Genomic DNA, 13,785 nt, shown 5'->3' on the forward strand with positions numbered 1-13,785 from the left:
CAGCTGTAGCTGTTACCTCTAGACATTAGCTAAATTCTGCAGTACAGTACAAATGGATTCCTAAATCTAAAGGTAGTCTGTCAAAAGGTAACCAATTTCTCGCCTGTCACAAATGAAAAGCTAGAAGGAAAGTAATCATGTTCTCATACTTGATGAAAACAAGTTCTTCAGACTAAAAAGAGTGTATGTGGCAGAGGATGATATATAGACAACTACATAACTATAAACTATAAGAACTGTAAAACACAGAAAGAATGAGAATAAAAACCAGACAACTACCAATGGTGTCCATCCAGCATGGTCTTTAACATTTGGATCACTTCCATTTTGTAAAAGGTATTCAACAGACGGTATGTCGCCCTAGAAAAATGAACAAAACGGAAATTAAAAAGCATTAAGGAAAGAAAGGAAAATATTGAGTTTTTTTAAATGCTGTCTTCTTCAATATAAAGTAAAACTTAAATCGTTTTCTCTTAAGGCTACTGTTGATGAGTTAATAAATTATTAGGCCAGGTGTGGTGGCTCACGCCTGTAATCCCAACACTTTGAGAGGCCGAGGCGGGTGGATCACCTGAGTCAGGAGTTTGAGATCAGCCTGGTCAACATGGTGAAACCCCGTCTCTACTAAAAATACAAAACTAGTCGGGCATGGTGGTGCCAGCCTGTAATCCCAGCTACTTGGGAGGCTGAGGCAGGAGAATCACTTGAGCCCGGGAGGCAGAGGTTGCAGTGAGCCAAGATCATGTCACTGCACTCCAGCCTGGGCCACAGAGCAAGACTCCGTCTCAAAAAAGAAATTGTCTGCATATAAATTATTCTGAGATATCAAGAAGTACAGTCATGCTTGAATATAGACTACAAAATCTATTAGAAAGCCATATTCAAAATTCATTTCAAGGTACCAAATAAAGGACACTGGCCAAAGATCATGTGCTCATAATGAAGTTTTAAAAGCCATAATTTCATTTGTGAAAAAAACAATTTTTGAGCATTTGTAAATGGCTTCTGAGTATTGTCTAAAACAACCAAAACTGTTTAGCCCAGAAGACTACTCAGTGAAACCAAAGTTAAAAAACAGCCAAAAACTGCCATTTTATTGGCAGTTACTCCATCCTAATACATTGTTTATATTCACCTTATTTGTTCAACATTTTCTAGGAAGCAACAGTTGCTCTGTTTAAAATGGCAAAAAAAGAGATCAGTACCAACCTATTCAAATCATCCCACACAATCAGCATTAAATTTTTATCCCCCTGCTCCCCGCCCAGTTCAAGACTAAAATCACCACCCATTATCAACTAATACAACTATACGAAATAGAGCTTCTGTGATGTAGCCTTACAAGTCTTTTCTAACAAGTGGTTTTCAATTTCTCTATTTCTCTATTCCAGTACTCTGGAGAGCTATGCAACAATGTTGTAACAGTAGCAACAGTAGCACACTGATGCAACGGAGAGAGGAGGCAGATGAGGAAAAGTAAGAAATACAATAACTTTACTTTAGAAATCACAACCTTTTTAAATCAGATGAACAAGATCTGGGGAATAAGTGAATTAAAATGAGGCACAAGGCAAGGAAAATACTCTGAAGGCAGACAATATTAATTCGACTTTCATATTAAGACACTGTCAATTATTAAATAGCATTAAAATTGAAGACCCCTTCCAGTTTTGAACTTTCTGTGTCTTGTGTGTCATGATCCAACTAAATCCTACTATAAATGAGTAGACTTTTAAGGTCACTTTAAAGCTGTCTTCAAGTAAGAAAAAAAAATAGCTTCCCTCTGCTGCCAGCTTCCAGCGAAGGTAGACTGTGGCAAAGGAGTTCTGGGGAACTGGTCTCAGGTAGTCTGCCCTCCCACTCTTCTTTTTTATTCATTTTCCTAGAAGTGAGAGATAATAATCCTCCAGCTATCTAATACCAGGGTCTCTTAAATTTGGCCCTTCATGTAATGTGGAAAGATCTGACATCTATCATTTATATTTAATTACATATTACATTTTAAGTATCCATTAACTCTTAAAGCCTTTTTAAAAATCTTTAGCAGTAATATAAAAGATACTGCCCCTTTGTAAAACAATGTCAGGCTTTAGGAAAAAGGAGGCATTTATGCAGCGGGATGAAGGTAAAAATTTTCTTGAAATTACATTATTATCACCACTCACTGCAAATGTAACTAATCAGTTCTTTTAGGATAACAGGGCAGGGTACAGTACCTAAGTCCATGAAGATAAAGCAAAAATAACTAGCAGAGCATACTCTCAAAAAAGACTGAATAAAAAGCTATAGACAGAAGTTACATGCATAATATTGTGTTCAATGAGTTTCGTGAGTGCTTCTTTAGTGAATAAATCTCTCCCCACCCACCCCCTCTCCCAATACTTTTTTCTGAAATTTTTTTCCTCTGTTGGTTTGATAATGCAGAAATCACTAATTCTCCTAAATATAATATTTGATTTTTTTTTCTTTTTAAAAAATTTTGCTGGCCGGACACGGTGGCTCACACCTATAATCCCAGCACTTTGGGAGGCTGAGGCAGGCAAATCATGAGGTCAGGAGTTTGAGATCAGCCTAGCCAACATGGTGAAATCCCGTCTCTCCTAAAAACACAAAAATTAGCCAGGCATGGTGGCGCACACCTGTAATCCTAGCTACTCAGGAGGCTGAGACAGGAGAACTGCTTGAACCCAAGAGGCAGAGGTTGCAGTGAGTTGAGATCACGCCACTGCACTCCAGCCTGGGCGACAGAGCGAGACTCTACCTCAGAAAAAAAAAAAAATGCTTTTTATATCTAATTGTCTCTGTTTCTGTGCTCTGGGCTGTTTCTCAAATCTTCAGTTTTCTAAAAAAGTAAATTATCATGCAACATACATTTTCATATTCCTAAATTAACAAAATGACCTTAAATGCTCAATGGGTCTAAAAGGATTGTAGGTTTCAAATTAATTACCCCAGTTTCAAGAAAAAAAAAAAAAAGGGCAACATTTTCCCAGATTTCTTAACAGTGCAAATTCTACTTCTAGAGCAAGTTATCATGTATTTAGCAACTGGAGTGCAATGGCATGATCATAGCTCACTGTAACTTCAAGCTCCTGGGCCCAAGCAATTCTCCTGCCTCAGCCTCCTGAGTAGTAGCTAGGCATACATCACCATGCCCGGCTAATTTTTTTTTATTGTTTTGTAGAGATGGGGGTCTCACTATGTTGCCCAAACTAATGGACTCAAGCAATCTCCTGCCTTAGCTTCCAAAATTATTGGGATTACAGGTGTGAGCCCCTGCAACTTTTGCTTTATATTCATAACAGTTACAAATGAATGCAGGAATATCTGCCAAGATACAAATTTGATTTTTTTTCCAAAACAATCCTATAACAAGTGAGCAGATAAACTGCCAGAACCACACACATTCCCTATCTTTAACATGAAAGTACTCACACACAAAAACCTTCTCAAAGATTTCCCCATTCTAATTCTACATGGTAATGCAAAAAAAAAATATTAAAGAAGCTTAAAAAATAATATAAACAGAATTGTGAAATGGAAGAGTCTCAAGGGAATAGTCAAACAGAAACGGAGTGACAATTTAAAGAATACGAGTAGACTCTCTTTTAAGGTTGTTAGACAGTTGCTATTTTTCTTTCATGTCACCTCTTCATATTATCAAAGTGTCTTCTGTTAACATTCTCCCCACCCCCGAACTGTATAGCTGATTAGCAAACGGCTTGCTTTTTATAACCAATCTGCTTTCTCCTCTCTAGTACTTGAAAGTTTTGTCATATTTTCATCTTTCTACTTCATGTAAATGTAATGTCATGCACATAAATAAAATTATGATAATTAGATAGAGTCTACAGTAACTGGAATAGCTTGAACTGATATGAAGTAGCCAGGAAATAAATTAAGTTTTGATTCTGGCTTCTTTAAATTACTTTCAAGTACTCACTTTTGGGCTCCTCACAACTTGAAAGAATAATTGAACTTTTCTTAAACCATAGCAAAAATAATTTATCTAAGGAAAGTATTTGCCAAGGCTTATTAAAAATTTTAAATGAATTTGGTATTTTCAAGTAATACACTGAAGGCTGAAAATAAGTGTGTGTGTGTGTCCCACTGAATCTTTTATTGCTAATCTTTCAATCAAAGGAAAGATCCTTCACACATTTGTACATATTGCAGATCCACACATATGCCAGCAATATAAATTAACTTTCCAAAAACACACATAAAAACAAAACTTTTCCTTATTATAAATGTTAGCTCTTCTAAAATACCATTAATAAACATATTCATAAAAACAATACAGAACATTACAATTAAGTATAAGACAAATGACTTGCCTAGCATGGTTAAGCCTTTCCATGTAAATGAACTGACCAGGAACCAAAGACTTCCCTTCTTGGCAATTAGATGCCATTAAAACAAACAAACAAAAATGAACCATCTGGAATGAAGCTCTAAAATGTTAAATATTTCTCTAGCTTCTTAGAATTTACTGAATAAAATACAGGCATATCTCGGAGATACTGTCAGTTCAGTTCCAGATCACTGCGATAAAGCAAATATTGCAATAAAACAAGTCACACGAATCTGGTTTCCCAGCACATATAAAAGTTATATGTGCACTATACTGTAGTCTACTAAGTGTGCAATAGCATTATGTTTTTTAAAAAAAATGAACAGAACTTAATTGAAAATAACTTTATTGCTAAAAAATGGTGACAATCGTTTTGCTGGTGGATGGTCTTGCCTTGATGCTGCTGGCTGCTGACTGAGCAAGCAGGTAGTTGCTCAAGGTTTGGGTGGTTGTGACAGTTTCTTAAATCAGGACAATAAAGTATGCCACATCCACTGACATTTCATGAAAGATTTATCTGTAGCATGTGACGCTGTTTGGTAGCATTTTATCTGCATAGAACTTCTCTCAAGATTGGAGCCAATCCTCTCAAACCCTGCTGCTGTTTTATCAACTAAGATGATATAATTTTCTAAATCCTTTGTTGTCATTTCAACAGCGTTCACAACATCTTCACCAGAAGTAGATTCCATCTGCAGAAACCACTTTCTTTCTCATCTATAACAAACAATGCCTCATCCATTGAAGTTTGATCATGAGGCTGCAGCAATTCAGTTACGTCTTCAGGCTCCACTTCTAATTCTAGTTATCTTGCTATTTCTACTACATCTATAGTTACTTTCTCCACTTAAGTTCTGAACCTCTCAAAGTCATCCATGAAAACTGTAATCAACTCTTTTCCAAACTACTGTTAATGTTAACATTTGGACATCCTCCCATGAATCATCAATGATATTAATGGCATCTAGAATGGTGAGTCATTTCCAGAATCATCTGTGGAATCCCCATCTACAACAGCTATAGCCTTACAAAATGCATTTTTTTAAGTAACAAGACTTGAAAGTAAAAGTTACTCCTTGATCCATGGGCTACAGAATTGATATTTTGTTGGGAGACATGAAAACAGCATTAATGTCCTTATCTTCATCAGAACACTTGGGTGACTAGGTGGCACTGTCAATTAGTAATATTTTGAATATCTTTCCTGAACAGTAGGTCTCAACAGCGGGCTTAAAATATTTAGCAAACCACGCTGTCAAGATGTGCTCTCACCCAGGCTTTGTTGTTCCAAATGGTAAATGAGCATTGGCTTCCACTTCAAGTCACCAGCTGCATTAGCCCCTAACAAGAAAGCCTGTCCTTTGAAGCCAGGCATTGACTTCTCCTTTCTAGCTATGACAGACACAGATGGCATATTCTTCCAACAAAAGGCTGTTTCAACTTCACTGAAATCTGTTGTTTAGTGTGCCACTCTCATAATTATCTTGGCTAGATCTTCTGGATAACCTGCTGCAGTTTCTCCATCAGCACCTGCTGTTTCAACTTGCATTGTTATATTATGGAGACAGCTTTTTTCCTTCAACTTCATGAACCAACCTCTGCTAGCTTCCAACTTTTCTTCTGCAGCTTCCTCACCTCTCTCAGCCTTCACAGAATTGAAGAGATTTAGGATCTTGCTCTGGAGTAGGGTTTTGCTTAAGGAAACGTGGTTGGTTTGATAATCTATCCAGACCATTCCAACTCTCCTCATATCAGCAATAAGGCGGTTATGCTTTCTTCTCATCTCATTTGTGTATTCAACAGGGTAGCACTTCTAAATTCCTTAAAGAACTTTTTCTTTGCATTCACAAATTGGCTGTTTGGCAAGAGACCCAGCTTTTGGCCTATATCAACTTTCAACATGTCTTCCTCACTCATCATTTCTAGCTTCTTATATAAAGTAAGAGATGAGTGACTCTTCCTTCCACTTGAAAACTCAGAGGACATTGTAGGGTTGTTAGTTTACCTAAATTCAATATTCTTGTGTCCCAGGAAACAGGGATTCAAAGGGAGAGAGATGTGAGAATTCTCAGTAAGTAGAATAGTCGGAAAAGACATTTATCAATTAAGTTTGCCATGTTACATGGCCAGGGTTTGTGGTGCCCCAAAGCAATTACAATAGTTACATCAAAGACCACTGATCACAAATCACCGTAACAGATACAACAGTAGTGAAAATATCTGAAATATTGTGAGAATTACCAAAATGTGACACAGAGACACACTGAGCATATGCTGTTGGAAAAACAGCACTGACAGACTCGCTCAATGCAGGATTGTCAAAAAACACAAAAACAAAACTCTCTGCAAAGCACAAAAAAGTGAAGTGCAATTAAATGAGGTATGCCTGTAATTCAGCAGATAATTCTGATAACCTGGTCAATGGCACAATAAGTTACTGGTATTACAAAAGCAGACTTATACATACGTGGTGAGTGACAGAGGAGAAAAATAGATACTGACTCCAGGAGGTGTTTTAGAAATTAAACTCTTGAAAATATCACATATGCCAAGGCTGCTTTTGTTTCCTTTGCTACCTTCTCATGAAGCTACTATGAAGGATACATAATTTCACATACAATATAACATGACTGTGTTCAAGTATAATAAACTACAAAGTTAAACTCTAAATGAGACTCCTCACAAGGGATCTTCTCTCTCTCCAGGGGATCTTCATCACCTTTGTTATGTTCTAAGCATACCATGCCTTGTAAGTTGCATTCAAAACATTATCTATTATGTCTACATCACTAATAAATCATGGCATGCCAGCTTCAAGCCATTCTTCTATTCCACAGTAAGTCATTGCTGTGGTATAAATTATGAGTAATCATTGCCATTTTAAGAATTTGTGCTAGAGAACTTGGTAGGGGGGTGTGGGGGAAGAAAAGGGGAACGTCAGTATGGCACAAATTCTCAAGCAAAGCTGACATAATAGAAAATAAAAAATTTTCTCTATATCCTTAGTATTTTGTTTTCTATTGGGTTGGTGCAAAAGTAATTGTGGTAATAAATCAGAAGAATAAATAATGAGTATCTTAGTTTCTACTTAGGCACAAAGCTTTCTCATAAACTCTCCCATTCATGACACAGTGTTCTCAATAGCAGTTTAACATAGGTGATGCAGACATTCAAATAGGAACATGAGTTATGAAGATATTCAAATAGGAAGAGGGGTATAAAAAAGACTTACTGATAGGAGAGCAGAGAAATGATAATTTTGATTTCGGTCAGATTACTCTGGCTGTTACATAGAGAACTGACTGCAGGAAATACAAAGGGAAGTTAGGAAGCTACTTCAGTGGTGCGGTCAAAAAATTACGACCTCCAAAAATGTCCACACACGAATAATCCCCAGAACCTGTGACTATGTTACCTTACGTGGTGAAAGGGACACTGCAATGTAATTAAGTGGACACACCTTGAGATGGGGAGATTATTCCACATTTCTCAAGTAGCCCAATTTAATCATATGAATTCTTAAAACCAGAGGGTCTTTCTGGCTATGTCAGAAAGATAAGATGTGAGAAGGACTCAATCTGCTGCTGCTGGATTTGAAGATGAAGAGGACCACGAACTAAAGGAATGTGACAGTCTCTAGAACCTGGAAACAACCCTCAGCTGAAAACCAGCAAGAAATCTGGATCTCAGTCTTACCACAAGAACTATGAAGTCCCTGCCAACCATCCAAGCAAAAATGAAATGGGTCTTTCCTGGAACCTCCTGAAAACAGCTGACAACATGATTTTAGCGTGATGAGACCCATACTAGACTTCAGGTGTACAGAACTGTAAGAAAATTAATTTGCATTGCTTTGAATCACTAACTTTGTGGTAGTTTGTTTTGGCAGCAATAGAAAACTAATGCAAGTGGTAGGGGCAAGAAAAGAGAAGTAGCTGCCAGTAGGGTGGTATCTATGGAAAGGTTATGGCCAATGATGATGCCCAGAGGTAGTTTGGGGCAAGGTATTATACGATGTTCATTAATAATGTTTCCAAGCTCAGAAATCAATCAGTAAAGCCCTACCTGCAGTGGGGAAAGGTAACTAGTGCAGGAGAACAAACTCCTGCTGGGTTCTCTGTCCTCGGTGCATACACCAAGGATGCTCAGCACAAACATGTGCTCAAACTGTAGAAACTGCAAGTTTACCAACATGCTTAAGAAACAATACAATGCAAGTCTAAATAACTTTAGAGCCACTTGAAATCCTTTTCTGAAGTAGGTGGGTACAAAACATAAATAATCACCACCAAAAAAGATGCATTATCTTTTGACAGCACAAAACCTGGTCCTTCCCCTTATTTGCTTTGGCTGCCTTAAAGGTCACCAAAACTAAATTCACTCCAGCTGCAGTAACTCTTTCCTCTTTACCAACTCCTTATTCCATTTTATAGTAGCGTTAACTTTAGAGCCACTTCAAATCCTTTTCTGAGGCAGGTGGGTGCAAAATATAAATAAGATAGCAGAATTGCAATATGTGTACACATAGATTTATTCATTCTTGGCTGCAAATGAGAAAATTAGGATAGGAATGAAATGAAAACTGTTTCTAAAAAGATTGGCCAGGTATGGTGGCTCATGCCTGTAATCCCAAGACTTTGGGAGGCCGAGGAGGACAGATCACCTGAGGTGAGGAGTTCGAGACCAGCCTGGCCAACATGGTGAAACTCCGTCTCTACTAAAAATATAAAAAGTAGCCTGGCGTGATGGCAGGTGCCTGTAATCCCAGCTACTCGGGAAGCTGAAGCAGAAGAATTGCTTGAACCCAGAAGGCGGAGGTTGCAGTGAGCTGAGATTGTGCCACTGCACTCCAGCCTGGGTGACAGAGCAAGACTCTGTCCCCCGCCCCTCCCCCCACCCCCAAAAAAGAAAAAATATATAAATATATGTAAATATATTTATATAAGCAAATCTGATTTTAAGGATATGTCTATTAAAATAAAGCTAAGGCGAGAGGCATACATTCAACTCATAAAAAAATTTAAAAGGACACTATTAATTGGTGATTTTAAAAACAATAAAAATTAACGTTTAAAAAATGTACCATAACATAATCTGACAACTGGTGACAATAATTGCATTTAATAATTAAGTTCAAGGAAATAAAAATGGATTTAATAATTCCGGCAAAACTCTAAGTAAACTGACAAAACTCATATGAAGTAATCTTGAACGTATTAATAGAGAAAATTCACCCAGACAGGAGCATGCCATCATTTTATCCTGACTTAATATTCTATTACGGTTTCTTCACATGCCTAAACCAAGAGTAGGCAAACTATAGCCTATGGGCCAGTCACCCAATTTTGTACATAAGTTTTATTAGTTTGCATATTGTCTATGGCTACTTTTGCACTAAGAAGGCAGAGCTGAACAGCTATGATAGAGATTTCACGGCCTGCAAAGATGAAAACGTTTACTCTAACTGCCCCTTTAAGAAAGAACTTACAAAACTCTGGCCTAGACCCTAGGGATCCTCATTAATAAAGATAAATTATTCTTATGGTTAGAAGAAAAAGTCGCCACCAATATAAGTAAATGCTTGCCTGATAGTCCAAAAATTTCCCAGAAAGCAAAATATATAAATTACTATGTATTAGCCAGCAAAATGAACAAAAATAATCATTACACTAGCTACTTATGTCTTTAACTTTATGTTTACAATAGCTTATATGTACATATAATATACATATATATAACAAAGATGACAAAAAATGTCTAATATATAACAAAGATGACAAAAAATGTCTAATTTTGTAAGTCAGGCTTTGCAAACATCAAACTAAAACACAACCAGAGCCAAGTGCAAAAATTCAACATGTCCAAAGGATATGTGGTCATGTTGTAAGGTCCCTGCCTCACTGGTATCAGAAATAGAGTACAGTCATCCCTCAGTTATCTGTGGGGGATTGGTTCCAGAATCCCAGCAGATACCAAAATCCACAGATTCCTCATATAAAATGATGTATTTGCAAATAACCTACACAGATCCTCCAGTATACTTTAAATCATCTCTAAATTACTTATAATACCTAATACAATATAAATGCTATGTAGATAGTTGTTATAGATATTTTTTAATTTGCATTTTTTATTGTGTATTGTTATTGGCTTTTCTCCCAAATATTTTTGATTCGCAGTTGGTTGAACCCATAAACATAGAATGCACAGATACACAGAGCTGACTGTATTCCTCATTAATCTGGAAGAAAAGCAAGGAAAACAAACCAGCAGCAGCTGGGATAAGCTCAGTTTATGCTATTCCCTTTCTCCACACAGAAATACGGGAATCTTTGGACCACACTCAATGTCTACTCCATGTTCTTCTCAAATGTTTTATGTTGCCCACCAGCCTCATGTTTGTGGGCCTCCAAGTGGTTCCTCCCAGGTGTCCCAAAGTTCTCTACCCAACCAGAAGACAAAAGGATTTCCTGGGTGAATTGACTATGTACAGTCGCTGAGACTGCATAAAAGCTATCCTAATTTAGTACTAAGGTCTACCATATCATACTTTCCTAACACTTGCATGAAATCACAGAGCAAAGCTTATAAAGCTATGGTGCCTACTGCTCTATTTCACATGTAGTGTTTGTGTCAATTTCAAAGATTAACCACTGCCAAGTGTTCAGAAAACAGGCCAGGTTCCATAAAACGCTGCCACATCTTAGGTGTTGAGGCAATAATTAAAGAGAATGAACGTCAATGAACAGGTCAGTAAAAGGAACGGCTGATTGTAGCGCAAAAAGCAGCTCCTTTGTGGTGAACTGGAGGAGCCATTTCTGATAGTCAAATGTCCCGGTCATTGGAGAAATGTACAGACCACATCTTTCAACCTTCCAAATTTTGGTTGAATTTGGACGGTAAATATGGGCTTTTTTACTAAGTAAACATTGTTGCCTGTAATAACTTAGCAATTGTCTACATTCATAAAGCATGAAGACAGGTAAACAAAATGATAAAAACTGAAGGTAAAATAGACAAAAGCAAAAGCACTTGGCAAAATAAAAGCTGAAATATTCAAATATTGGTTTTCTCCTACAAGATCATGCTGCCCAGACTCAGGGGCCACTGCTCCAACTGAAGTAGAGATGCTCTCCCTGTGAATCTGGCTTCTCTGGTTCAGAGGAAGTATCATGTCTGTGAAAGGTTAATTATCCTAGTAATCCTATGCCATTTTTCACAAACTCCAAAGAAATTGCTTTATAGTTGGCCTCATTCTGAGATGGTATTTCAAAGTAAGCATCCTACCTTAATAGAAGCAATATGGAGCAAAGTCTCTCCTCTATGATTTCTTTTCACAGCCATATTGGGCAACAGCTTCATTGCTGAGGGACTAGACATCACTCGCCTGTAACTTGAACTACTTAATGTAGAAGGTGGTGTACCTGGTGAAAGACTAATGAATTCATCGGACATGTTACTGTTTTTCCTCCCTGATGTATCACCAACTTTACGTTTGCATGAAGGTGGTGAAGAACATTCAGGCAACGGTATATTTTCTGAGGGCACCGTTTGCTTAACAAAATCTCCACTGGTGCTCAGAATGCTGGTTCTACATCTCTTAGAAATGGGACTGGAAAGTCTATTGTGATGGCCACGTTTTCCATTATTTTCTAATGGCAAAGATTTCTTAGATGTAAGATAATTTTTGCAGACCTTCTCAGGAGTCACTACTTCATTCCTGCTCTTAGGGTCTGGAGACTCTATTTGCTCAGCCAATGGTAAAGAGACTTCAGTTAAACTTCCAAAACATTCAGATTCTGTCAAGGAGCCACTTGCTAGTAAGTCTATTTCACCATTTATCGGAGGACTGGAGATAACAGATGGTTGGCTACAGAAGGATACCAGCTTTTGCTTAGATTCCTCTTTGGAGTCAAATTCACCATCTTCTTTTTCTGCCTCTAAATTCCATTTTTGATTGATTTCAGCCAAAGTTTTCTTTTTTTGCTTTTTTCCAGATCTTGCAGAAGCCTTTTTAGCCGTCTCAGAAACATCTGCAGGAGGACTTGGGGAAACAAATTCATATGAGTCTTGCTGAGCACTTGCATCTTTTTTTATTGCAGGCTGGGTTTGCACTGAAGCTTTACTCACAACATATCTGACTTTCTTACTTCGAGGGCTAAACCACATTTTAATTGAATTCTTCTTGTTTCCTGCATCATTAAACAAACTTTTCCTAGGTTTATCTTCTTTCAAATCTGACAGAAAAAAAGAAAAAGAAATCTGTTACATGAAATTTATTGCTCCCACATGGAGCTCCCGAAGAATTTTGTTTACAGTTCCCCTAAAGTGTATCATCTTTTAATTATGTACTTCTTTCTCAGCTCCTAGAGTGTGAACTCTTTGATGGCAGATATTCACTCATTCAATACTTACTGAATCCGACTTTGTGCCATATCCTAGACACTGAAGATATAGCAGAGAACAAAACATGAAACTTATATTCCAAATATAGTACCCAAAAAAACCCATAAAATACAAATCTAACAGAATGTATAAGTTCTGTTTGCTAAGAATTACAAAATACTTATTAAAGAATTCTACACAAATGGAGAGATATACCATGTTCATGAACTATAACAATATTGTTAAGATGCCAATTGTTCCAAACAGATTTACAGATATAACAAATCCCAATGTAATTTCCAGTAGGCTTGTTTGTAAAACTCGACAAGCAATTATAAAATTTACACGGAAAAAGAAAGGTACAATTTGAAAGGCAAAAGACTTAGAATGACCAACATAATACTGAAGAACTGAAGTTGGAGGACTCATACTATATGATTTCAAGACGTATCTCTGACAAAATGAATAAAGGGGATTAAAGACAATAGTCATGACCCTTTAGGTATCATCTAATATTAACGTCAAGCTGTATAACCAAAGATTAGTAAGAATAAATGAACAATAACTACATATTCAAACATAATCTCTTAAGCAAAATAAAATAAACTACATACACATTATATGTTTTCACTTACATCAAATATAAAACAGCCAAAACTAATTTAATGTGTTAAGTCAGAATAGTAGTTGGTTACCCCTATAGGGAAAAGTAGTGACTGAAAGGGAGCACAAGAGGGGCTTCCAGAGTATTGTTTTTGTTCTGGGTGAGTTCAGTTTGTGCAAATTCATTAAACTATATGGTTAGAAAATATATATTTTTTCTACATATATATATATATAATACTTTTTAAAAATTTGAAAAATATAGATTTATAATAAGAATTTAAACACAAAGATTCCATTGAGGGTAGACAGAATATACAAAGATTAAGCAGAGTTTTTAAAAAGAAAAAAAATTGTCTCTATGTACACAAAGTGCCAGATTTTGTGAGAGATACTCTTCTTTACAATCACCTGCTACTTTAGTTAAGGTCATCAAGGAAGAC

The 13,785-nt window shown here is 36.8% G+C and overlaps 1 protein-coding gene across 2 annotated transcripts in view; it reads right to left on the reverse strand.

Annotated features, from left to right (window-relative positions):
• BARD1 (BRCA1 associated RING domain 1) overlaps positions 1-13,785 on the reverse strand; it is an 83,505-nt gene that overhangs the window by 42,370 nt on the left and 27,350 nt on the right. For both annotated transcript variants that reach the window (XM_004033163.5, XM_004033165.5), the window contains 2 exons: positions 11,642-12,591; positions 280-360 (listed from right to left, as the gene is read on the reverse strand). In XM_004033163.5, coding sequence (XP_004033211.1) covers positions 280-360; positions 11,642-12,591 — 1,031 coding nt within the window. The remainder of the gene's footprint in view (positions 1-279; positions 361-11,641; positions 12,592-13,785) is intronic.

This window comes from Gorilla gorilla, chromosome 11 (assembly GCF_029281585.2).
Source record: "Gorilla gorilla gorilla isolate KB3781 chromosome 11, NHGRI_mGorGor1-v2.1_pri, whole genome shotgun sequence".
In the NCBI taxonomy this organism is placed as follows: Eukaryota; Metazoa; Chordata; class Mammalia; order Primates; family Hominidae; genus Gorilla; species Gorilla gorilla.